This window comes from Melanostigma gelatinosum, assembly GCF_949748355.1.
Source record: "Melanostigma gelatinosum genome assembly, chromosome: 14".
Taxonomy (NCBI): Eukaryota; Metazoa; Chordata; class Actinopteri; order Perciformes; family Zoarcidae; genus Melanostigma; species Melanostigma gelatinosum.
Window position 1 is genome coordinate 2,991,178 of NC_136647.1, and position 26,103 is coordinate 3,017,280.

The 26,103-nt window shown below is 48.5% G+C and overlaps 1 protein-coding gene across 3 annotated transcripts in view; it reads left to right on the top strand.

Annotated features, from left to right (window-relative positions):
* rapgef6 (Rap guanine nucleotide exchange factor (GEF) 6) overlaps window positions 1–26,103 on the top strand; it is a 106,759-nt gene that overhangs the window by 75,245 nt on the left and 5,411 nt on the right. The window contains exons 8-28 of one of the 3 annotated variants that reach the window (XM_079283852.1): window positions 369–422; window positions 1,671–1,851; window positions 2,927–3,063; window positions 4,429–4,587; window positions 5,352–5,504; window positions 7,356–7,520; window positions 9,060–9,167; window positions 9,281–9,484; window positions 10,372–10,480; window positions 10,572–10,815; window positions 14,851–15,008; window positions 16,318–16,558; window positions 18,304–18,471; window positions 18,979–19,194; window positions 19,424–19,635; window positions 20,668–20,791; window positions 22,366–22,389; window positions 23,540–23,760; window positions 24,183–24,356; window positions 24,562–24,708; window positions 25,387–25,506. In XM_079283852.1, coding sequence (XP_079139978.1) covers window positions 369–422; window positions 1,671–1,851; window positions 2,927–3,063; window positions 4,429–4,587; window positions 5,352–5,504; window positions 7,356–7,520; window positions 9,060–9,167; window positions 9,281–9,484; window positions 10,372–10,480; window positions 10,572–10,815; window positions 14,851–15,008; window positions 16,318–16,558; window positions 18,304–18,471; window positions 18,979–19,194; window positions 19,424–19,635; window positions 20,668–20,791; window positions 22,366–22,389; window positions 23,540–23,760; window positions 24,183–24,356; window positions 24,562–24,708; window positions 25,387–25,506 — 3,319 coding nt within the window. The remainder of the gene's footprint in view (window positions 1–368; window positions 423–1,670; window positions 1,852–2,926; window positions 3,064–4,428; window positions 4,588–5,351; window positions 5,505–7,355; window positions 7,521–9,059; window positions 9,168–9,280; window positions 9,485–10,371; window positions 10,481–10,571; window positions 10,816–14,850; window positions 15,009–16,317; window positions 16,559–18,303; window positions 18,472–18,978; window positions 19,195–19,423; window positions 19,636–20,667; window positions 20,792–22,365; window positions 22,390–23,539; window positions 23,761–24,182; window positions 24,357–24,561; window positions 24,709–25,386; window positions 25,507–26,103) is intronic. The other 2 variants (XM_079283853.1, XM_079283854.1) reach the window with 2 other exon arrangements.

Sequence of the window (26,103 nt, forward strand, 5' to 3'; positions counted from 1 at the left end):
GGAGTCCTGCATCAAGTGCAGCTTGACCCACGATGGTGGTCCAGAGTCTTATCTTATTTTCCTGCGATCGTACATTAATCAGGCCGGGTAGTGGAGTAGTCTCCGGTCCTAGCCGGGTTAGCTTAGCATCCATGTGGGCTCTCCTCTGCTCTCTGGGACACTTCGGGGGCTTCTGGTCCGGCAGGTCCTGGCTGGTCGTCTCAAAGGCCGCTGCACTTAATCCCCACACTTCCTTCCCCCATGTTGATGAATGTATTCTGTCATAGAGCTCCAGTAATAAACACGAAAAAAAAACCAACACATTCAGACAAAAACAAATGTCGTACTTCCGTAGTACTTTAAGTGTTCTTCTGTCTTTCTCTGCACAGTGTTGGCCCGATGAATACATGAGAAACAATTCCTTGAAGACTCAGAAATCAGAGGTGACGCAAAAGGAAAATATATTTTGTTGTTGAGATGTTTGATTAGATTGTCTTTTAGTGTCCACTCGGGTTAATGTATAATATATATTAACTATATATTATATTATGGAGTATTTCTCCTTCCCTTTGAGCTGCTTTGGTTCTGCAGAAGAGATGTGCATCAATAAATCAGGATGGGTCTGTTTTATTATGTTAATCGTTCATTATTGGTGTCAAAGGAAATCAAATCAGGATTCACTTTTTATTTCGGACAGGACAGAATGCTGTTCTTATCTTGTAGATCAAATGAATGTAGGGCTTGTGTGTTTTAAAAGTCTGACTTAATTTATGTAAACAAGAGTGAACCTGTGCCTGAACTCCGGATGGACCGTTAGCTTTAATCCCCTTCCCTCCAGAGAAACCGATAAAACCCATCGGCCAGGGACAACGTCTCCACAGAACCCGAGAGCTCCAGTGCGTTGTTGGAGAGGGAGTTCATCCGGTAGTGTGGAGGGCAGGAAGTCAACTCTTTCCCACCAGCTTCAGTCCACTCTTCTCAATCAATACTGCCCGAATGTATCGGTGCCTACGAGCTAATGTTTCTGCAAGAATGACATGTTTCTGCAGTAGAAAGGTGAACACGTCCGATCTGGAAACTCCCTTTTTGTCAGGATACCGTAATAGCCTGGCTGGTTTCTTTATACAAATAAAATGACTCATTTTAAGAACAAGACGGAGACGGAGCTAAATGTCTGAAGGCGTATACCTGCTAGAGCTGACAGATGGCCTGCAATGCTGCCACCACCACCGAGGAGCTCCTCACTCCACCTCTAGGTTAATGGTTCAATTCCCACCCGACCTAAAAGCCCCCATGCCCCTTTCAGAGCCAACCATCTGTCTGCCCCGCGCAGAGGAAATATGGTGCAATATGAATTATTACTGCTGGATTTAAATATCTGGCTGTTGGCCTCTGTTTTCTAGCGTTCAGCTCGGGGTCACAGGTGCAGCTGCTCATTCCAACGCTCTTCTAGATGTTCTGTGTGGATGATGTATCACTGAACATCCACATCAAATAAAGGGGGAATGGAATAGAGCCGTGAAGTTAGAGTGAATACGTGACAGCTGAATTATTTTACAAATTTCACTCCAACGAAAAGACATATTTCTTTCCGAAGCCGAGTAACCGTTTGATTCCATGACATGGCATGAAACCGTCGGAAGGCTTCTTACCAAACCTCTGTGCTGCCCTCTCCGCCGTCTTTGCTGCAGGCCACAGAGAGCGACCTGGGGGACGTGGACCTGTCCGGACTTCCAGAGGCTGCGGTGGACAGCGAGGAAGAGGAGGAGGAAGACGAGGACCTGGAGAGAGCTTCAGACACTCTTCTGGGCCGAGACCTGGTCCGAGAGTGTCTGGAAAAAGACCCGGCCGACCGCAACGACGACGACATCGGTGAGTCTACCGCTGCGTTTTTCCCTTCTAAAACGTCATGATGTCGTAGAAGTGTTTTTTACAACAGTAAAATACCTTGAAAAATGTTTTCTTACTTACAGTCCACAAACCAATGGGAGACATCACAGTGACTTCTATCGTCTGTCCCTACTTATAGTGAACTGAAGCACTTATACAATATGTGCCCAAATGTCACTGTCAAGTTACTATTTTTCGACTTCACATCCTGGAGATACAGACGACATCTATCATTCAGTGAGCTCAGTGAGAGCCCCCCGCAGTGCTCTCCAAACGGCTGTGCCCTTCCACTGTGCATCTTTAAGCAGGCAATCAGAGAGACGTCCTCGTTAGCGGGACCCAGTTGGGGTCCTGGAGGAGAAGGTGACCACATCACAGGGCTGAGATGAGTTGTGAAGGCCCCGGCCCGCTGGGAGGCTCATTCAGAGGAAGGACGTGACCGAGTTCAACCCCGGCTCACAGAGAGTCTGAAAAACATGAATGAATAGAAAAAATGAATGAATTAATAAGGTTAAGTTCAGTTTTACAAGTATGAGACGTTTGCTTGTGAACAGTAGATGTGGAGGATGTGTTCTTCAAAGAGATATTTAGTTCAATTACAGATTTTGAAGACACTACAGGTATATAGGGTAAAATATATAAATGAATGAATAGATATCACCATGAAACTTCACCAGTTAATCACTGACATTAAGAGGATTAATTTCTGTATTACAAGTTTTCTGAAATGTTATGTTTAAAGATGCAAATGAGGCATTGTGTAATGGTAATGTTTGGTGAATTTAGGAGAAATCTACAGACGCAAACAGACAAAGTAGTAAAATAAACACCTAAATGTGTATTTATGGTGTTTTCTTTCCACTAGTCTGAAAGAAGACGTGTCATTGAAGCAAAATAACCCAAAATCTCAAAATTGATCCGTGCATGAAGAAGCGTGTATAGTACAGATGCTTTCTTTATCAAAGCCTTGAGAGTACAGTTTCAACATTATCTCATTGAATTGCTTTCTTCTCTTCTCCCCCCCCCCCCCCCTTCATCCCGTTTTGTGCCTAAACAGAGCAACTACTGGAGTTCATGCACCAGCTGCCCGCCTTCGCCAACATGACCATGTCTGTGCGGAGAGACCTGTGCAGCGTCATGGTGTTTGAGGTGGTGGAGCAGGCTGGCACGGTCATACTGCACGACAAGCAGGAGGTACGACTCAACCGAGAGCTCCTGCAGCCATTTGTATCACACGTTACTGTGAAAGAGTTCAGTTAGTTGCAATCTGCAACCTCAACACTCAAATCGTAACTTTCCTTTGTGTTTATTAGTTTAAGAGTTTTGATATATTCTTCAAATTCACATAGAAATCCAATGAAACGGGGCTCACTGTTGTAATTTTAGATTCATGAATGTGAAATGTATAATCATAAAGTTTACCACACATTTAATGTTCGATTTATCAATGTTAGATTTACAAAACATGTAAACTTCCATTCGAGTCCTAAAAAAGCAAGTGAATGCAAACATTTTTAAATACATGTGTTATAGATTCTGGTTCATCGTTGCAAACATTGCATTTGCTTTCAAGTATTTCATTTGAATTGGTTGTGTGTATATATGTTGATTTGAAGGAGCACACACAGGCGTTGACACACACACATACACACACACACAGACAGACAGACAGACAGACAGACAGACACAGACAGACAGACACATCCTCACCATCGTCCAGTCTGTCCGAAGCTAATTCTTAAACAGAAACTGGAATGTGCCGAGTCACTGCAGAGTGAAAGCCCCGTCCATCACCTGAGCGGCTACATTAATTAATTACGTTACATCCCTGAGAACCGGGAGCGCCGTCGTGAAACACGGCAGCATCAGAACCGACAGGGTGATGAATGCCGGAATCCACGTCAGCGGGACGGAAACCGCACGCACACGAGCGAGCTAAGTGAGCGAGGGAGGGAGGAGAATGGAAAGTGGTCTAACAGAAATAAAAAAGAGGTGAAGTGCTTCAGAGCAAAACACGCAGGCAGAGAAATAAACCAACCAAAAGAGTAAGACAAATAACAGTGAAAATCCGCAAACTAAATATGCCGGGAGAATTTTAGGATTCATGCAAACTTTATTACCTGACCTCACCGATTTCATCATTGCTGAGAAATAAGGAGAGTGAGCGGCTGGCTGCACGGAGAGCATTGAGGAAACCGTGAGAGAGTGAACATGCAATGAGGTGGAGATGTCAGTGATGGTTGAGGAGGGAGCTCGGGGCTCGTTCGCCCGCCCGCCATCCGCTCGCACACCCGGGACCAACGGCTCGTTATATTACTTCCGCCAGCATTTCCTCTTTTTCACAAGCCACCACTGGAGACGCAATGCCTCTTCACCGCCACATAACGCACGTCATCTCTGCATATCAATGAATGTCAGTCAGTGGCATGGAACCGTTTTAACAGTCAGGTGAAGGTCTTCTCATCGGAAGATCCACCAGCCAGCGTTGTTATCGGCGACACAACTAAATGTTTGGATGACGTGTGATTGAGGATCTTTGCGTGCCCCTCATGTCTGCAGCTGGACCTCTGGTACGTCATCCTGAACGGGGCCGTGGAGATCGGCCACCCGGAGGCCAGAGTGGAGACTCTCTGCATGGGCAACAGCTTCGGCATCTCGCCCTCTCTGGACAAACAGTTCATGCACGGAGAAGTCCGCACCAAGGGGGACGACTGCCAGGTAAACAGCACTCCTGGAGACATGATTAAATCATGTGGTAGTCGACGTTCACGTCCGTTCTTTCAATTAACGTGACATCATTTATGAATTTGTGAATGGGAAGATTGTGTTAACTCTGTCTTTTTCTTAATTTCTTTGTTTGACTGCAGTGTAGAAGTTTGCAACCAGAACTAAATAATCTGCACATCTGAATTAAAAGTCATAATCTTGTTTCTCAGACGCGTTCACAAATAGCCGTGCAGGTTTCCTCACAGGAGGCTCGATATCGAGCTGCCGGTGACGCTACAGAGGTTAAAGACGCCGAGCGTGTGCTTGTGGTAGCAGGCCACATTCGTTTCTGTCCACACTGCCCAGTTCCCCTCCACTGTTACGCATCACTTCCTGTCTCCAGACACACAGGAAGGGGCAGAGGTACAGGGCTCAGCCAGGCGAATGCAGGAACTGATGGTTTAGTCGCTGTAGAGAAGTGAAGAGTCATGTCTCGTGTGTGATATAACGGGGAGTTGTCGTCGCTTCAGTGTCGAGGTGAAGTGAAGGATGCTACTGAGGAATGGCGAGTTGAGAAGATTTTTGAGGCTGATTTGATTCAGTTTAGCCAGAGAGAGAGAAGAGTCGTGGGACCCCCCTGTCCCGTCCCTCCCATGCCGCTCCCCGCCCGCCGCCATGCCTCCGCTCTGCTGCTGTTCGAGTACCCGACGGTGGTGCCGAGCAGCGTCTTTCTCTACTACAAGTTCACCCGCTTCCCCCATGTCGTCCTCGACCAGTTCGTCTGCGTCGCCCAGGAGGACTACTGGCGCATCCTCAACCACGTGGAGAAGAACACGCACAAGGTGGAGGAGGAGGGCGAGATCGTGATGGTGAAGGAGCACCGCGAGCTGGACCGCAGCGGCACCAGGAAGGGTCACATCGTCATCAAGGTGAGAGGGGTTTTTAAGGTGTTCGACCCAAAGTGCCCATCAAGCACGAATGCAAACTCTAGACGCCTCTTACTGCTGTGAAATCTTGTGGTTCTTGTTGCGCTGCCTTAATGTTGTTGTTGTAATCGTATCGTGAATATGCGCTGTCTTGTAATTTTGGTTTTCACACTGCAAATTAAAAATGAGCTCATAGCTAACCGTGGTGAAGCGGAGCACTGTCCCCGTCTCATAAATAAATAGATAACCGAGTTCAAGATCCTAAATAAGATGAGACGGGAAAGTTTGTGGTCAGGTTAAACTGCTCATAAGCTTGTTTAATCTCACCCTGAACTTTGGCTTTAAATGTCTAACCTCTTCAAACAGGAAGTTGTCCTCCTCTTAGTTTTCATTATTATGTACCAAACACTCTGAAAGGCCTCGGATTGATGAGAGTACCGCCTCATTCCTCGGCAAAAACACATCAATGCAGCTGCTCGGTGCTCTCAGCCGCTCGTCTCGAGGCTCCGTTAGCACCGTTAGTGTTTGTCGGAGCCTCCAGAGGCAGCGAGGTATTGATCCGATAATGGGCCTGAATGATTCTCCTGGCCGAGCGCTCCGAGGAAGGCTGTCGGCTCCAAAACACATCCAGTGGAGACGAGTCAATTCACGATGGCTTGCCGTTCTGTTTTTGGCTCTTTTTTTTATGACTAAAGTGGATGCCTTTCTAGTTTCTGTTCCCTGTGAGATGAATCATTTCCCTCCAGAAACCTCTGCTCTGATGACAGTGACAAACTCTCTGAAACCACAAGAGGAGAGTTCTGCTGCTAATTAATAACAATTACAAGATTATTACGACAAAGAAATGAAAAACATTGTCCCAAACAACAAGGATCTTCCAGAGCGAGTAAAAAGCCCAGTTGGGCTGGCAGTAGAACTGTAAAGAACTGTTATTCTACTCATCAGTGGTAGCCAGTGAGTAGCGCTACATTGTCGATTAATCGATTCGATGTTTGGTCTGTAAAATGTCAGAAAATGGTTAAAAAATGTGGATCCGTGTTTCCCAAAGCCGGAGACGACGTCCTCTAATGTCTTGTTTTATCCACGACTCAAATATATTTAGTTTACTGTCACAGACGAGTAACCAAGAAACATGAAGAATATTCACATTTAAGATCTGGAATCAGAAAACTTTGACTTGTTTTTCTGAAAAACGTTGCTTAAACCGATGAATTGATTGTCGGAATAGTTGCAGATGAATTTAACGGCTGTTAACTCATCGATGCAACAGGAGTTTAGTGAGTTTGTGTTTGAGGAAGTGGACGAAACACACGTGTTGGGAAGTTTGCCACAATTTTGAGAGCAAGGCAGATAAAACACGACTATTATTACCTCTGATGAGTCTTCAATAACCACTGATAAATAAAACAATTCACATAGAGGAGAATTAGGCAAAAGATATTAGTGTTGAGTCCTAGTTATTCCTTTTAGATTTTCTTTTATACAAATCCAGAAAAGATGCGATACCTCAGTAACAAAAGCTTAAGGGTGCTCTCGTTAAAGAGCTGTTCCGTGTGTGTGTGTGTGTGTGTGTGTGTGTGTGTGTGTGTGTGTGTGTGTGTGTGTGTGTGTGTGTGTGTCTTTGTTTTATTGATGGCTGACTGACAGCTTAGTTCAATAGCTGCATCTTTAGTTTGTCCTTGTCACTTTTATGATTTATCTCAACATAATTTATTCAAATTGGTGAGTACACGGCCTCCTGTGTGTGTGTGTGTGTGTGTGTACAGTGTGTAGGTGTGTGTGTACAGACTGTGTGTGTCCTTGTGTCATCCTCGTGTGTGTCTACATTGTGCTCCATGTATTCTTTCACCCTAGGGAACCCCGGAGCGCCTGATCATGCACCTGGTGGAGGAGCCGTCGGTGGTGGACCCGACCTACATCGAGGACTTCCTGCTCACCTACAGGACCTTCCTGTCCAATCCCATGGAGGTCGGCAAGAAACTGCTGGAGTGGTTCCACGTGGACAGCCTCCGGGACACGGTGAGTCGGAGGGCCGGCGCCTGGTTTTGGGCAGTTTCCTCGGGTGTGTTTGAGCGGATGGATGTGCAAAGGTGTGTGTGTGTGTGCGTGCGTGTGCACAGGTGAGTAATAAAGCAAGAAACTTTTAAAGTTTGTGTGTTGCAGCAAGAGTGGACATGATAGGTCAAGTCGGCTGCGAGTGTTGAGGTGTTTCTGTGCATGTACATGTTGCAGCGCAGCGGATGCATACCAAGCAAAAACCGCATCTATCGGCACTCCTGTGTGTGTGTGTGTGTGTGTGTGTGCACTTTCTGATGACGGTGCTATCAGCACCCCTAATGTTTTGTATTCATGTCGATGGACATTTGTTGTGCCGCTCACATGCCGATCGATACGAGTTCAGCCGGCTCAGCCGTCCTCGAGCCGCGGGCAGCGGTTTGTTCACGCTCCCCTTCGTCCACAACTGCTGCACCCTGAGATCAGTCCGGTACCGTCAACAGTCTTCATGCTTATGATCTTCAGCACCGTTCCACAGGATCTCACCCCGCACAGAGCGAGGAGGCAGAAAGAACCAGACTGTGGAGGGGGAGTCGTGAGCATTGATTGATTGATGTATTGGTCGGCGCTCTGACCTTCTGCGACGGTTAGAACCATGCTACCAGCGCTGTAAATTAGCAGAAATAATAGTTTCAGGAAGCCCTTTGCTTTAGGCTTTCCTTCTGATTACTGTGGGACCAAATGAAGCGGTCAACCGGTCGTTAAACATTTCCTCTGCAGCCATGCACACGGTCATTATTTAGCCTCCCTGCTGTTCCTTTTTTCAGAAACAATAAATTGGACTGAATAAAAAGTCAAATTTGACCATTTCGCATGTTGATATCATACCAGCAACATGACTTCAGTTTCGATTTCTATATCTGTAGAACATGTCACAGACATGGAAAAAATTTAAATATTTATTTTTAATTCAACGCTTCCTCTTTCATTTGGTAGCAAAAGGCCGGGGCGGTGTTGTGAAAAATGCATCGACTTGCACGCCTTTTAATTGTTGTTAATATTTACAAATGAGTGCACGCTTCTTTATCTTTTTCTGTCTAAAATAAATATAAATGACATTTGTAATGAGACATAATGGATGTAAAACTCTATTTCGACAGAAGAGCTGGCGGCAGAAACTAAACTGTCTGCGTGGACAACCACCCGCCAGAGACGCAGCATTGAACCCTTTTAACTGTCATTTCCTGTATACAGGTTTTGACAGTATGGTCACACAGTGAGTAAAGATGACTGCACTTGAAGCACTCATGTTGCCGAGCATTAAGCCGCCTAAAGAGTCTCTATGCAACTACCAGCTCCCTAAGGTCCTGCACAGTAGTTATTCAGGACTTCTGACCCAACACCGGCAGTGGAAAGTCTCAGCAGATGTTCTTCTCAAAGCAGCTCGAGCGTCGACCGGCGAGAGAACTGAGAGCGTGAAACTGAACCGGGACAGGAAGTGTGTGCAAGAGAAGTGTCTGTTTTGTGGCTGCGCTGAATGAAAGCTCCCATTGTGTCTCACAGGTAACGAGAATAGTGCTGCTGTGGGTCAACAACCACTTCAATGACTTTGAGGGCGACCCGGCCATGACGCACTTCCTGGAGGACTTTGAGAAACATCTAGAGACCGCGGTGAGATCGAACCCCAGTTTAAACTCGTGTTTATGTTCTCATGTGAAAAGTCCGTTGCTCACCTTAAGGAAAACGGAAGCTCCGCGAGCTCATCACGTCTTCCTCCCTGTCAGAAAATGAAGGGCCACTTGCGGCTGCTGAACATCGCGTGTGCAGCCAAGGCCAAGTGGAGGCAGATCACCCTGCAGAAGGCGTCCAGGGAGTCGCCGCTCTACTTCAGCGTGCAGGGCGGCAGCGAGAGAGGCTTCGGCATCTTCGTCGAGTCGGTGGAAGTGGGGAGCAAGGCTGCAGAGGCCGGACTCAAACGTGGAGATCAGGTGAGCGGGCATAACATCCAGAGGGCTGCTGTAAGATATGATACATGGAGGATCTGGGTCTGTCCACGGTGGACCGGTCTCTGCTGGAGGATCTGGGTCTGTCCACGGTGGACCGGTCTCTGCTGGAGGATCTGGGTCTGTCCACGGTGGACCGGTCTCTGCTGGAGTCTGAGCTGAAGGAGTTTCTGGGGAACCTGCAGGTCTTATGGAGGATCAGGACTACTTAATGTGATTGTAGGTCAGTGTGGTGGATCAGCATCCGAGCCAGCAGGATTTGTGTGCAACCCTGCAAGTGAATTAGTCCTGAATTAGATGGTTTGGATGAAATCATCAGGGCTCTGCATCCGTTTGCTCCCCAGGTGAACGTTGCATAAAATGACCTCATTAAATGTTGTATGGGATGAAATATGATATCGAGGTAGATTTGAGGCGAAACATGGAATATGGACGCGTTTCAACTAAATCATGGGATGCAGGCGGAAGAAAAACCTGTAAATTAGACCCCGAACTGGTCAAAAGTCACAGTGTGTAATGCAGTGAACAGCAGCAGTCTCATGATCATCAGTCTTATTTTGAACTCCTGATGTGAGAATGTGGTCGAGGTTTAAATGACACAGTGAACGCTCGAGTTGAAATAAAGTACAAACGAAACAGAGAAAGGAACCAGATACAGCAAAGGGAGGTCCTTACAGTTCAGATACTCTGTCGTCTAAATTGAAAGATTTCTCTTCGGGGACCTCCATCGGAAAAGATTTAGGTTGTTTGATGTGATTAACACCAGAATTATGTTCTGCGTTTATGCTCAACGCGCTGTTAGTTGTAATATTCTCCGCAAACTCCAGGTTTCTTCTTGTTGTTCCCGCTGTAATGCAGTCGTCTCGTTTCAGATCATGGAGATCAACGGTCAGAACTTTGAGAACATCTCCTTCTCCAAAGCCGTTGACATCCTGAGAAACAACACGCACCTCTCTCTCACAGCGAAGACCAACATATTTGGTGAGCGAAGCCCGAGTATTGTGTACTCTCGCTCTACTCCACCTTAGTTTTCTTTACTTCACATCATTCGTAATCATTTCTATCCGTCCAGTCTTCAAGGAGCTCCTCAGCAGGATCGTGCACGAGAAGAAGAACGGCGGCCCTCACATTCCCAAGATCCAGGAGAAGAAGGGAAACCGCTTCTCCATCGCCGACCTCCCCGGAGACATGGAGTTCCCCTCGGACCACAAGAGCACCAGGAAGATGAAGGCCAACACCGTGTCAGGAGGACGGAACAAGATCCGGAAGATGCTGGAGAAGACGCGCTTCAGCATCCTGCCGCCCAAACCGTTCAGGTGAGAGGATCCGTGCAAACGCGCCGCCGTCTGTGGTCGCAGGGTAAATACATGCAATGTCCACCAGGGGGCGACTCCTCTGGTTGTATAGAAGTCTATGAGAAAACGACTTCGACTCAAATAGACAATCGTTCACCTCAGACAGACTGACGGACGCTGCTCTGGGTCAATAGGATCCTGGTAATTGGTCCTTTTATAGCTTTGCCAGTGAACTGAACCCCACTTCCTGCACCTCAGGAAGAGACAGAACGGCACGATTCAGCCTCCGATGAGAAGGAAATGGATCTTCAACTGAAACGCTGTCCTTTTGGAAAGTGGTGGAATGAAGCACAGAGCGGCCCCATTTCAGGCACTTTGCCTGTGATGCAATACTCTTTCTCCTATTTCACCCCACCTTCAGCCGCTGCAACGTCGATTGGTTCCAGACTCATCACGTAAAACGTAAAAGGCACCATCATCATCATCATCCTCATCGTCATATTAGCCTCGTCGTTGTACTCGCAGCATCTGGAACAATTGAAAGCAGACGGAGGCTCAGATTCAATATTCGGCCGTAACGTGCTGATGCAGGGCTGCATTTCATTTCATCGTCTCATCGTTTCGTGCCTCTCCGGGCCTCATTAAGCTCCACGCTGAGAAGACGCTGTTAATTACAGAGCTGACGAGCTGCGAGCACACAAACACTCTCTCACAGACAGACAGCCTCTCACTGCTGTCAGTCTCCAGCTCGACGTGATTCTGACACTTTCTTGATGAAAAGTGATCGTGTGCCCGTCGATCCGACTCGGTGCTCGGCCTCCGGCGGCTCTCTGCCGCGTTGTGTTCATCGAAACCAAACGAGGGCTCTCGTTGCTTTTTTGTTTTTGCTGGTCGGCGTCGTTCAAACCGCTCTTTGCTTCAAAGGGACGGGCGGCTGGTTAAAGGGACGGGACATGAGACGGGTGCTTTGGGACGCATCAGAGGCCTGTTGGAGGATGGACGTGTGACGGATGCATGTGGACCAAAGGGACAGGCTGCTGTAAAGACGATGCCGTTTTAAAGATATGCACACACGATCTGAACACTTGATAAAAACACCTGTTTCATGCTGTTAACATGTCAGAGTCAAAGGTTTCTACAGAGGGAATTTGGGATGTCTCTTTGTGTCACAGCCTTCAGAACACAGAGAGGAATGAAAGAGCGGAGACGCGTCGCGGACCCTCACAGCGCCCCCTGCAGACGCTCTTACGTACATAAACGTCTCGCTGCTGCAGCCTCGTTCTCCACTTCAGACGAGCATTTTACACGACAAGGACACGCTGGCAATAAACACGTCGTTTCTCTGCCAAATAAAGTTGTGCGCGCTCCTTTACGCGCGTCCCGTATTGACCAGAGAGGCTGATTTACATCCTGCAGATCGGAAAGCAATAGCGAGAGGTTCCAGCCTTTAGTCCGCTCGTCTCAGAGGCCTCTGTGATTTAGTGAGATGACGATGAAGAAGTGACCCCATGAGGCCATTTCATCCTCTCTACTTCCTTCTGCTACAGCTACATGCACTAAATAACAATGCCGTCACTCTAACTATTGTGTTCGTACGTGTTTGTGCGTCTCAAGAGGTCCACATTTTACTGCTTTCCGCTGCACTTTTGGACAAACACGGATATAAACGATTTAAATCAAGTGGGAGAGGAGTGTAATCTACACATCTTTGTGAATGTTAAAGTATGCGTTGCATTTGTTGAACTGCACTGCATATTTTCAATACAGGTTTCCCCAAACTCCATCCGTAATTTCAGCACCCGAATCTGTCGAGGGGCTGTTTCAAATGTAGGTTTTGAAGACGTAAGAAAGGAGACGCGGCACCTTCACCGTCCGGTTTAACGATGAAGCTCAAGCAGCGCGACGAGGCTTCTGCTGCCGGACTCTCAGAAAGAGTCACAGTTGCAGAACACTGATGAAATACGGATCAGTGAGCTGAAAGGTGTGCTGCAGTCACTGGAGAGAGAGGAGAAGGCGATGATGTGCCTCCATCTTCTCGCTCACAGACTCTTTATTATTTTGTGAACGAGGTCAAACAGTCGAGTTGGATTTCCTCACGAATCCTGCAATGACCGTCTTTGAATCTCTGCAGGCGTCTGACATTTCTCTGCTTATTTATTTCAGTAAACCTGTCCACACTTCTGCCAGCCGACATGTGTGTGTGTTTACGTGTGTGTGTGTGAGGAAAGGGAGGCCTCGTCTCTCTGCTTCTGTTATATTTCTGTTGCTTCCTTTGTTCTTTTACACGCTTGTCGATGTGGTCTCTCTCCCGTTTGTCTCCGCTGCCTCAGGGGCCTGTTTGGGTAAGACCTCCTGCGTAACTCCGCGTCCTCCAACCATTTCATTCCGCTGTTCCATCTGCAGACCTGCACACACACACACACACACACAGCAGCATCACTGACCTTCAGCTACGTTACGAGCAGACTGCATTCGTAGATTTCATGCTAATTCCTCCGCCTCATGAATCCCACTTTTTCCTTCTCTGTGTTTCCTTCTCGTCCGACCGAACGGGCTGCAGTCCGCACACACATGAAGCAGACTGCGGTTTAATGGCAGTGCAGGGAGGCTGCAGATGGTTTTGCTTTCTTTAAGTCTGAGTCTTGTCAGCAGCACACCTGCAGTCTGAGGTAAATCAGACAGATATCTGTAAACATGACGGCTTTAGCTCTTTCTGCGCTGGACATCTTGTCCGTGTCCTTTTTCATGGACTAAGTCTTCAAGACTTATCCTGCTGCTCTCAAACCAGATTCACAGTGTGACTGTTATCAGACGGTCCAGATCCAACAACCTCATTCTAGTCTGATTTGAGCTCCATTATTTCCTAATCCGTCACATCATCCTCCTCCTGAGTATCTGTTTTTACTGTCCCTCCATGACGTCCGTGCGTCGCTTCGACGGCTGACTGGATGATTACGAGGCTTTGCTGCAGCAGCGTGTTCGTGGAAGCCCTGCATTACTGCAGCGTGTTCAGGACACACACACACACACACACACACCTGGAGGGAGATTGGTATGCAGGCAGGACGGGATGAACTCTCAGACGCTCAATTACAGACAGAGAGTCGAACTCAAAGCGACCTCATGTTGAAATATGTGAAATATGCACATATCAGAAAAGCGCCAATTTTCTTCCATTTTCTTTTTTACATGTTTCCAGTTCCTCAGTGTGAACTGTTATAAATGCACCTACTTTAAGATCAATCAGCCTTCTCAACAGTTTACCAAAGCATTATTTGGCCTCCAGGAGGTGACGTTTATGGTTTGAGGCGGGGCTGCTCAAGATCCCATCGTACAACATGTCCGTTGATGGTGTTTGTCACCATTTCCGTCACATGTATGCAGATCCAGTCTCATGGGTTCATCGGTGTAAAGGTTGATGTTTGCATATCCCCCCCCGAGACCGGCTGTGGAGCCTGGAAGGCTCGGTGAGAACAGCAACATGTGAGGAGGAGAATAAAGGGAAGAGCGGCGGCACAAAGTAGAAGAAACGGCTGCAAAGTCACATCTGAATGAGCTGAACTCCTCATTACTTATCATTTATTTTCATACCTGCTGTTTGCGATGCTTGTTTGTGTCTCTGTTAGTGTGTGTGTGTGTGTGTGTGTGTGTGTGGTGAACTCGTCCGTCTCTCCGTGAATGCTCCTTATCAGTTCCTGCCGACCGTGAAACCGCCTCGTTCGATGAGCTTCAGCTGTGTCCACTGCTGCATATTAAAAGACAAAATACAGAGATATTGATATTTTGTGTGTCGCCATTCTGCAAGAGTAGACATTTTGATGACATCTCCTGATATGTGCCTCCGCAGTGTTATGAGTTATGACACGCTCTCCAGATGCAGGAAAAGGCACTCATTCTGATATTTACGCTCAAAACTCGAGAAAGAAAAATGTCTACTGCTGCAAAATAAAAGCCTGAAATCAATTTTAGAAAGTAAAGTTAGTTTTTGACGGAGCAGATCTAATGTTCCTGGTCCTCTCTCTCTCTTCTCTGTGTCTGTCTCTCGTCCCTCTGCAGCGATGGCGGCGTGGGTCAGTCTCAGGACGACAGCATTGTGGGCACCAAGCAGTGTCGGCACAGCGTGGCCATCATGCCCATCCCCGGCAACCTGTCGTCCAGCAGCCCCGACCTGCTGCACCCGGCCACCAGCGTCCTCGACTTCTCCAACCCCGCAGGTAAGGAGAAGTGCTGACTCGGTGAACGTGAGGGGTTTCCCTGTGGACACTGAATGGTCCTTTATTGCTGGTTGTCCCAGAGGACAGCGTGTTGACTCTTGTCCTGTTTCCGTCTCTGCGTTTTGAATCCTGAAACCTGCCGGCAGCAGTAGAAACTCTGGTCTTCCCTCATGGTGTTTCCCCCCTCTCTCTGTTTCTCATACTCACTGTGTTTTCTCTTCCTCCTCTCTGCTGGCAAAGCCCTGGGACTCTACTGTAAGTATAAGCCTCAGTGCCACACTGTCTTTATCCTTTAACCCACACTCCATCTCTTCATATCTGCATCCTTCAGCCTCCGGCTGCTCAGCTGCGGCACATTTAAACAGCAGGTTAATGTTCCTGTAAATATCAGCCACCGCCAGCGGTACCAGAGCTGAACGCTGCCGGCTGCTGTCAGTCAAACGCAGAGAGAACGAGAACGAGGCTGCTAGTGAGGTCGTGTGGACGAAAAACACCGACTTTTATCACAAAGAGTCACGCTTGAGAAGTGTCTCTGGCTGCAGGGACACAACTGTTCGTAGGAGAGATTTGTTGTTCGTTTCAGTCTCTTAATAATTAAAACGTAAAGTAACACCAGCCGGATCCTTTAAGGTGAGACACTACAGGCAAAAACATTGTTTTGGGGGGGGGGGGGTGATCGTCTCGAGGTCCGTTGCACTTCCTCCTCTCTGTCATAGGCCAACACGTGCTCCAGCATTAAGCACGAAAACACGACAGATTACAACAAGAAATGCTGCAGTTGTAAGACAAATCATCACGCAGGTCCGTGAGAAGATTCACTTCACAAAGAGACTGTACAGCCAGGCTGCACGGCCGATGTAGCGGTGTTGTGGTTTGGCTGAACACCGGGATCATTGAACAATGGGAACCGTAAAGAGTCGGCTCAGCGGCGTGTCTTTGATTCTTTGCCCGTTTGGGTTCACACCAAAGACGTTTTGGCAGCAGATCTGCTCAGAGGACATAAGTCTTGTCACCTGATAATATAATAAACATAAAATATGGAAACCAGAGCCTGGTAGCATTCCTTTTAATTACTGGCACAGCCCACGTTTCGTAACGGCCACACTATTGGTGCATTACTCAGACAAAGACAGATGCCAAAATTGACAAAGCTGCTCTTAGATTACTGTTTCATTGTGTCCTTGGCTTCATTACGTTTCCTTTTATTGCGTTATTGGCATTTGTGACCGTTTTGCGTTGGCCTCCACTTCTCTGTAACCATCAACCCAACCCCTGATCGGTCACTGGCTCCTCTCCGCTCCTCTTTCAGACATCCCAGACCAGGTGATCCGGGTGTTCAAGGCCGACCAGCAGAGCTGCTACATCATCATCAGCAAGGACACCACCGCCAAGGATGTGGTCGCCCACGCCGTCAATGAGTTCGGCCTCCTCGCGGCGGCCGAGACCTACTCCCTGTGCGAGGTGTCCGTGAGCCCGGAGGAAGTCATAAAACAGCGCCGTCTGCCAGACCAGCTCTCCAAGCTGGCTGATCGCATTCAGCTCAACGGCAGGTAGGAAACACCTGAATCACACTTCTCTAAGAAGGTCTTCTTCAACTAATGGTTTGTTTTAAAGTTCACCGACTGCATTGTAAGATGCTTTAGCCTCAGATAGTGGTTGTGAGTTTCTGTACACAAGGCAACCGACAAGAATGCTTTGAGCAACATTATGCCACGGTTAAGGAGGCACATTAGTCATGCAAAGAGGCGTGTACCGGTAGTTGCTGCAGATCCACCGTGGAAATGTTGGACAAAGAGCAGCTGGAAGCGAAACAGACAATTTGAGAATTTGTGCAGACCTCCGTCGTGCCGAAGGCCCCGGACGGCTCAACCAAAGACACCCCGCCCGCTGTGCTTCGACTCGAAGCCCAGAATACAGAGACGTGGGGAGAGTTTCCTTTCCTTTCAAATTATTTCTGTTGTCGGTTCAAACGAGGCGAGGCCGCACAGTTCTCAGTACTTTGTACTGGTGTGACTTTTATTCTGCACAAGAAATACAGCACATCTTTCCCAAATCACTGCTAACACAGCGGCAACAGTTTGTGCAATACATACATGTGTAAACATATATATATATACATGTGTTGATTAAATCCTACTCGAGCTAATACTTTTGGGGCAGCGGCTGTGGAAAGGACAGACTTGGAGACACTTTCTTGCCAGATTTAGCAACTCTTGGAGCTGCAGGCTACGTTCAGTTGGAAACACGGGTGATGTTTTAAATGTCGTGTTCTCCTGCTAGACGTGCCTTTAATAAACAGTTTACAATGAATTCCAAGCGATGCTGGTTAAGTGTTGCAGGGATATTTTGATTTCTTTGTTTAAACTTGAAACCTATGTTTTTGTTGGTGTCTCCCAGTCTGACACGTCACTGTGCCGTCTTGCTGCCAGACACATTCCCTTTAAAGACCAAAGTCAGTGGAACATGACGGATAATTGAACCGCAGCCGAACAAGTCTGCTTTGAAACGGCCTCTCCGTCCTCCCCCCCTCCCCCTCTCCTCGTCTCCTGTGGTCCCTCATCACTCCTCTCCCAACTAGGTTAGCATGAATATTTCATCCTCCGTCAGGGGCGGAGGCCTCGGCAGACGGGCGCGGCACGTTCTGGAATTATTCATCCACTCAGTGAAATGCACACATGCGAAGATATCGACGCAGACAGTCGCCTCCTTATACGCAGCCACCGTATCTGCGTGCAAATTAAACTGCGTGTGCACACCCACACGCATTCTATTTACATGCATAGATTCACAGAAGCCGTTACCAAGAAACAAGAAGCACACACACTCACTCGGAGGACACTGGTGGTAACACCGTCCCTGTGTTTCTGATGGATGGCTGAGCTGCAGCGAAACAAATTGCCTCACTAGGATACTGGTAGGAAAAGGGCTGGTTTAAAAAAGGCAAGGAATGAACAAGCACCACCTACAGATAGCTGCTCTCATACTTTACTGTCCTCTTATCTCACTGACGTGTTTGTCAGTATTTCTACGTGATAACATGTCCAGTACGTGGTGCAGTGTCAGCAGGGTGTGTGTGTGTGTGTGTGTGTGTGCAGCGCCGTGGTTGTATTTATCAGGAGCAGTCAGACTGCAAAGTGTCTTAAAACATTCTCTCTACTCACCAGCAGGGGGAGCAGATTGTATAGAAGTCTATGAGACAATGACTCTACTTCTCTCTTGATTTATTACCTCAGTAAACATTGTAAACATGAGTTCATTAAAATGTAGTTTCCTAACGCGGCTGCCCCCCCTCCAGGTACTACCTGAAGAACAACATGGAGACGGAGACGTTGTGTTCGGACGAGGACGCTCAGGACCTCCTCAGAGAGAGCCAGATCTCTCTGCTGCAGCTCAGCACCATGGAGGTCGCTGCCCAGCTCTCCATGAGAGACTTTGAGCTCTTCAGGAACATCGAGTCCACGGAGTAGGTTCCACATTTTAATTGGCCGACGACCCGTAATAACTCTCATTAAACACTCGCAGTCGAGGCAAAAGATTAAGAGACGAGTCCAGACCAGGAAACTGCCAGAATCTTTTCTCGTAGTTTTAATGGTGCATTCTAATCAGCTTAGAGCTCGTGTTAGGAAGTTAAAGCGCTCATAAGTCTCTCTGATATCTACTTTATGTTGCTGTAAAATCATCTCCTCAAACAGCTGGATTTATTCAGTTTCTCACCAAAAACTGCATTTTACAAGATTACAATTGAACACATCATGAACACTCATTTTACTGAACAGAGCCTGAACGCATCATAATGTAACTGAACGGACTCATTTCACCACAGATTTGTTGTGCAACATTAGAAAACATGAATGCAAATCGTCTCGTTTTACTGAATATCGATCGTCAGTAGAACCTCATTCCAAACTGTGATGGTTAAACTGTAACTGTCATAGTTTACATGTTCGAACTTCCTTGTCGTGGTTCCCAGATACGTGGACGACTTGTTCAAGCTGGACTCATCGGTGGGAAGTGGAAACCTGAAGCAGTTCGAGGTGGTGATAAACCAGGAGACCTTCTGGGTCGCCACGGAGATCCTGAAGGAGCCCAGCGCCCTGAAGAGGATGAAGACCATCAAGCACTTCATCAAGATCTCCCTGCACTGCAGAGAGTGCAAGAACTTCAACTCCATGTTCGCTATTATCAGGTGGGCTGTGTGTGTGTGTGTGTGTGTACGTGTAAGAAAGATAACATGCAGGGTTTCCTGTAGAGTTTTGTAGCACAAAAGACGATTAGCTATAAAAGTAGTGACTGCGACGGTGTGATTTGAACATGCACACTAAAACTAACCTCCTTTTCCTCCCTCTGCCTCCTCATCCCTACCGCTACCCTTCTTCCCCCCCCATCTATCTGCACCCCTCTCTCTCCTCTCGTAGCGGCCTGAACTTGGCGCCGGTGGCTCGGCTGCGCTGCTCGTGGGAGAAACTGCCCAGCAAGTACGAGAAGCTGTTCGTGGACCTGCAGGACGTGTTCGACCCGTCCAGGAACATGGCCAAGTACCGCAACGTCCTGAGCAGCCAGAGCATGCAGCCGCCCATCATCCCGCTGTTCCCCGTGGTCAAGAAGGACCTCACCTTCCTACACGAAGGTAGATGGAAGGCCCCGAAAACCCTAAGCTACATCTCCTTTCATCTGAGGCCATTGAGGCCATTTCTGGTCCCCTTACTTCCTCCTTCCTAAGGTCAATCTCAGTCTCACTCAGGAGGTTCACTTCTGCTAAAGGCTTCCCCATCTTGCCTTTTTTTTTTAGTCGGGTCAAAACTACCCGAAGTGACTTCTCCTTAAAGGTGTAGAGCGTCTATGTGCTGTACGACCGAGTGAGGAATGGAAAAGAAAGTTTTCCCTAATTGTGTTTGTGTGCTCCTCTCTCTCTCTGTCCGTGTGCTCCTCCTCTCTCTCTGTTCGTGTGCTCCTCCTCTCTCTCTGTTCGTGTGCTCCTCCTCTCTCTTTGTTCGTGTGCTCCTCCTCTCTCTCTCTGTTCGTGTGCTCCTCCTCTCTCTCTGTCGGTGTGCTCCTCCTCTCTCTCTGTTCGTGTCCTCCTCTCTCTCTGTTCGTGTGCTCCTCTCTCTCTCTGTTCGTGTGCTCCTCCTCTCTCTCTCTGTCGGTGTGCTCCTCCTCTCTCTCTCTGTTCGTGTCCTCCTCTCTCTCTGTTCGTGTCCTCCTCTCTCTCTGTTCGTGTGCTCCTCTCTCTCTCTCTCTGTTCGTGTGCTCCTCCTCTCTCTCTGTTCGTGCTCCTCCTCTCTCTTTGTTTGTGTGCTCCTCCTCTCTCTCTGTTCGTGTGCTCCTCCTCTCTCTCTGTTCGTGTGCTCCTCCTCTCTCTCTGTTTGTGTGCTCCTCCTCTCTCTCTGTTCGTGTGCTCCTCCTCTCTCTCTGTTCGTGTGCTCCTCCTCTCTCTCTGTTCGTGTGCTCCTCTCTCTCTCTGTTCGTGTGCTCCTCCTCTCTCTCTGTTCGTGTGCTCCTCCTCTCTCTCTGTTTGTGTGCTCCTCCTCTCTATCTGTTCGTGTGCTCCTCCTCTCTCTCTCTGTTCGTGTGCTCCTCCTCTCTCTCTGTTTGTGTGCTCCTCCTCTCTCTCTGTCCGTGTGCTCCTCCTCTCTCTCTGTTCGTGTGCTCCTCCTCTCAGGCAACGACTCCAGCATCGACGGCCTCGTCAACTTTGAGAAGCTGAGGATGATCGCCAAGGAGATCAGACACGTGGTGCGGCTGACCTCGGCCAACATGGACCCGGCCCTGATGTTCAGACAGAGGTGGGTCGTTGTTCATTCACTGATCTGTGCTTTGACTCGATGCTGGCGGGCGGGGGGGCAGTTTCACAGATACGTCAAGCTGTTTAAAGTCACCAGTGATGAGATTAAAACCCGATTTTTATGTGATTGTGTTCTTTGTAGCAAAATAAGGAAATCGATGTGTTGCTTTAAGTCTATTCATTCTCAGGGTCCCCCTTCACATCGAGGCCTTAAAGGGACGGTTCACTCACAACTGTCGTGCTTTTGTCTATCGAGATTGTTTTGGTGTGAGTCGCCGAGTGTTGGAGGTGTCTGCCTCCTCGTCTATATCACGAGACGATTGGGAACTCGGCTTGTGGTGCTCAAAGCGCCAAAGAAATACTGAATAACTCATCGGCAGTGTCTCGTTCCACAAATCCTGAACTGGTTACTGAAGACAAAGAAGAAGAAGAAGAAGCATTCCTTTATTCGTCCCACAGTGGGGAAATGAGTCTCTGCATTTGACCCATCCCTGTATATGTAGGGAGCAGTGGGCTGCCAATGACAGGCACCCGGGGAGCAGTTGGGGGTTCAGTGTCTTGCTCAGGGACACTTCGACACAGGACACGGTGCAGCCGAGGATCGAACCGGTGACCTTTCGGTTGGCGGACAACCCTCTCTACCCAGTAAGCCACGGTCGCCCCAAAGCCGCAGACCGTTTGTTGTGAGCAGTTTCATGGAGGAGCTGTTTCTTTTAAATGATCACAGTAAGGTCTGTGGGTCATCTCGAGTCACCAGCTCATGATTTCTGGAAAGAGACATTCATGTCGTTATTTGACGCTTTGAGGAAGGCAGACATCTCCACGGCATCTCTTCAACACTCTGCAACTCACACCAAAACAATCTAGATGATAGAAAGCACTACAGGTGAGAGGACAACATCTGTATTTTTGATTCTTGGGTGAGCTGTTCCTTTAATATGCGATATCAACCGAGCATCTCCTCTCAATATGTCAATGAAGCCAAGAAGAGGTTTAGTGCGCGATACCAAATAATCAACTCCCTTTAAATCATGTGTATCTTTGAAACTGACTCCTCCTGTTTCCCATCAGACAAAGAGGCATGAATCCAGGAGAGCAGAGTAGATTTAGAAAAGAGAAACAGGGGGGGGGGGGGGCACTACACCACCACCACGTACCTCCACCAGCACCACCTGGATCCTTCACCCACAGGATCACAGACACACTCACTTCCTGGGTCGACGGCACACAGAGGGAGGTGGGGGTGTCAGTCCGTGGCTGCTGCAGAGCGTGACTGCCCCCTGCAGACCCTCCCCTCGTACTGCAGGCTCAGGATGCTCTCACGGGACTCCGTCGTTACGTCACGCGCGTGACAACGAGGTTCTCTTTCACGACGCACGAGGCCACGGCTCACCCTCTCTCTTCAGGGCGATGTGGGGAGATGTCATACGTCTGGTGTCCTCCCATCTCCAATCATTTCCTGTGTGTTTGTGGTGGCATGACCTCGACATAGTCTTGTCCCCCCCCCCCCCCCCCCTCAACCCCCCTGAACTTGTCTTTAAGTCACGCTTCAATCTTCACACCTCTTGCTTGCAGGAAGAAGAGGTGGAAGAGTTTAGGGTAAGTTTGTCCTGGAACTCGTTTCATCCTGTTTCGGCCCGGACCAGCAGAGATTTCAGTCCACCCTGCATCCCCCCCCCACCCCCCCACCAACACCATAAACTCTGCATGCCCCCCCCCACCCCCCATTTTTAGTTTGTGTCCGCCTGTGCTCGTGTGTGATTAACCCTTCAATTTGCAGTGCCCATTCACCTGAACCCAACCCGAAGTCCACCATTGAGCCGTTGATTGTTCTCCCTGTTCCTCAGAGTGTTTGAGTCATATAGTAGCTTGAAATAACACCCAGAGAGCTTCTAGACACATTCACTGACTGACGATGTGGGTGGGAAGTGATGAAGATTATCTCACATTTACGATTTTCTCACGATTTCGTTGTTCGTCCAGTTACAAGTGTGTCCAGTTGCAGAGAACGTAAGAGAACGAGTCACAGACTCGACCATCGACAGAGTCCAGCTGGTTTAGTTCCTGAAGAGTTTTAAGCTCTGCTACAAACGCCAGCAGCTCTACGAGGCGCTGCGCATTTGGCCTTTGTTTTATGGTGCTGAGAGTTAAAAAACGTTTTTCAATTTGGGTAAAACGCTGCCCTCGTCGCTTACCCAGCCGTCCAATCACAGTAGAGGAGAGGCGGGACAAATATACAAAAGTATATTGTGGACTTATTGTGTATGTCCTGGACTCATAAAGTTGATCTGAATCTGAACACCGATGGGACTCGCTGAGATGTTTCCTACAATAAACCATGAGAACTATTTACAGATACTATTTGACTCGGTTCATATATCTGCATCCCGGCATAATATTCCCCGTATCGACTCTTGTGCATCTTTTTGTTTCCTAACCCTCCGTCTGACAGAATGTTGCTGCTGCTCTGTACTGTGATAGCATGGCACGCCAGCGAGAGCTGCATGGTTTTTAAAACGCTCTGCTCGCAACGCAAAGAGAGATTTTACCGTAGAGGAGGTGTTTGATGAGAAAGTGCCTGTTTTATTTGTACTTATCGTTGTTTACCGTTCCTTTGTGCATTTCCTCTGTTACCTTCTGCGTTCATCTCTTTTTCTTTATCTTCCATCTGCTCATCCATCAACACTTTACTCTCCCCTCGTCCTCTCGTCTCCTCATCGTCCTCCCTCTTCTCCTCCCCCCTCGTTAGGTCTCTGAGTCAGGGCAGCACCAACTCCAACATGCTGGACGTGCAGGGCGGCGCCCACAAGAAGCGAGTGCGCCGCAGCTCGCTGCTCAACGCCAAGAAGCTGTACGAAGACGCCCAGATGGCCCGGAAGGTGAAGCAGTACCTGTCCAACATGACGGTGGAGATCGACGAGGAGAAGCACCAGGTCATGTCGCTGCAGTGTGAGCCGGCGTACAGCACCTGTGAGTTCATCAGAACCTCAATGTCCATGTATAGAGACGTTTCACCTCCACCTGGCCTGCACACACATCAGTGAGAAGCACATAAAAACACATCGTTCAGAAGCATTTCTGTGTTTTGGTGCAACTCAAAGTGTGTTCAGGGTTTCACTGGAGGAAATAATGCTGGAAAAGCTGAACACACTTGTATCGTTGGCATACACTGCCACCTGGTGTGTTTGCAAGTGTACTGCAGAGGAAAATGAATGAATTAATTGTATACATCATCTAAACGTCACCGCCAGACGGATCTATTTCGCTGTTTGTGTTTAGGTCTTCAGATGTATGAGCAATGGGACATGATGTCATTAGTCATACACCACAGAAGGGTTGACGTGGGTCTGTGTCGTTGATCTTGTCTTTGTTTCTTCCTCCTGCGGTCGCAGTGTCTAAGAACCTGAGTGAGAGACGATCCACCAAGTCGGACATGTCTCCGGTGTCTCTGCGCTCGGCTCTGCCCTCGGGGAGAACACAGAACAGGGTCTCTCAAGTCCTTCAGGTCCAGGTCCCTCTGATGCCTCTGCGAAAGAAGAGCACAGCCAAGGACATCGGCCCTCCCAGTTAGTACTCCTGCACACCACCACCATCATCATCATCATCATCATCATCATCAGACCCGCTTCATGGGGATTTCTTTTGTTTAGAATTGTGATCTTTTTGTTCCTTCTACTTGTAGAATATGTTTCATTGATTCTTTGATTCAGGGGTGAAGCAAAGCATGTCTCGTCCAGGGCTCCAGGGTTGACTGACGTTTCTCTTCCCCAGCCTCCAACTCTCCCCAGGTGGTGAAGAAGCCTCCCGTGATCCCGTCGGAGGAGTGGAGCTCCAAGAGGCCGTCTGACGACAGCGTGTCCATGGTCTCCTCCCTTCACTCCAGCCCCACGGCGTCGCCTCAGGGCTCCCCGCGCAAAGGTCAGTGACAGGAGACACCCACCCGGTTGGTTGGTTGGTTGTCCGAGCGCAGAAGGAACCAGGCTACCCTGCAGGAGGTGGAGTAGAATGAAAGAAACACAAATGTTACTCTGAAGGGCGGTACCAGATACTGTGAACAGAGAATTAGTCAATGATATTTAAAAAGAGAGAGAGCGAGAACCTCTTCTTTACGAGCATTAGTCGCCTCTCTTCTCTCAGTCAGTGAGAGAAACAGATCTCGGATGAACAGCTGATGGAAACCTCTCTGAGCAGCTTGTTCGGGTCAGACTCCTGGTTCTGCTGTGCGTCAATAATACAGCGGTTTGAGTGGGAAGTCAAAACAAGCTGTCAGACTTTCCTCAAACTTGCGATCGTTGAAACGAAAGCGGCGACAAAATGTGCAAAAATAACAGCAAATAAATGATAAAGATGCCAGTAAATAAGCCGAATGTAGGCCTGTGAATAAATAGATATCATTGTTGCATAATGCAAACACATGAAATAACGATGCTCGCCTACAAACATCAACCAGCTCCATCCGTCTGAGAATAACTCAAGAATTAATGTTGATGCATAATGTGGGATTACTTCTCCTTATTTTATTCTATTCCTTATCATTAAGTGTAATAAGAAGCTCACGTTCACCTCTCACCTCGGTGTCCCTCCCTCTTTCTTCAGTGGGAGGCGTGGTCAAGTCCCAGAACTGCAGCCAGATGAACCTGTCGGGATCTTCGTCGTCTCTGACCAGCGACGCCAGCGCGAAGGCCGGCACCGTCAGCCTGCGGAGCTACGGCATAGGTGGGGCTCTCCTCCGCCAGAGGATCCTGCTGATGACCAGGCAGCACAGCCGAGAGAGCAGCAGGGAGAGGAAGAGTCAGACAGAGGAGGAGGAGGAGGAGGAGGAGAAAAGTAGTGAAGCGGCGAAAGAGAAAGAGGAGGAGACGGAGGCAGTTGAGAGAGGCTTGTTTCCGTCAGAGCAAAGCAGAGGGAGACGCAGGCGGCAGAACTACCAGGGTGCTCAGGCAGATGTGAGAAATGTAAGAGCAGGAAGACCCAGACCCCCAGAGTCCGCCATCAGGACGAGGCTGATGTCCCCCTTCAGGGCGCTGAGGGGGAGGAGTCAGTCCAGGGAGAGGCAGGTGGCCGTCGGAAGGAATCTGAGCGGAGAGGAGGGAGCAGGAGAGGCTGTGTCCTCCTCCCCCCCTCTGGATGAGAGACAGAGACGAGCAGAGCAGAGAGCCAAGAGGTCGGTCAGCCCGAACCCCTTCCTCTGGCTCTGCAGGGACAGAAGCAGCAGCAGAGAGAGCGTCTGACAGGATCGCTGTGTCGAGTCAAAGTCAAGTTTGTTTGTTCCGAGTTCTCCCAACGTGTCTTTGTTAAAGTTCACCAAACAGA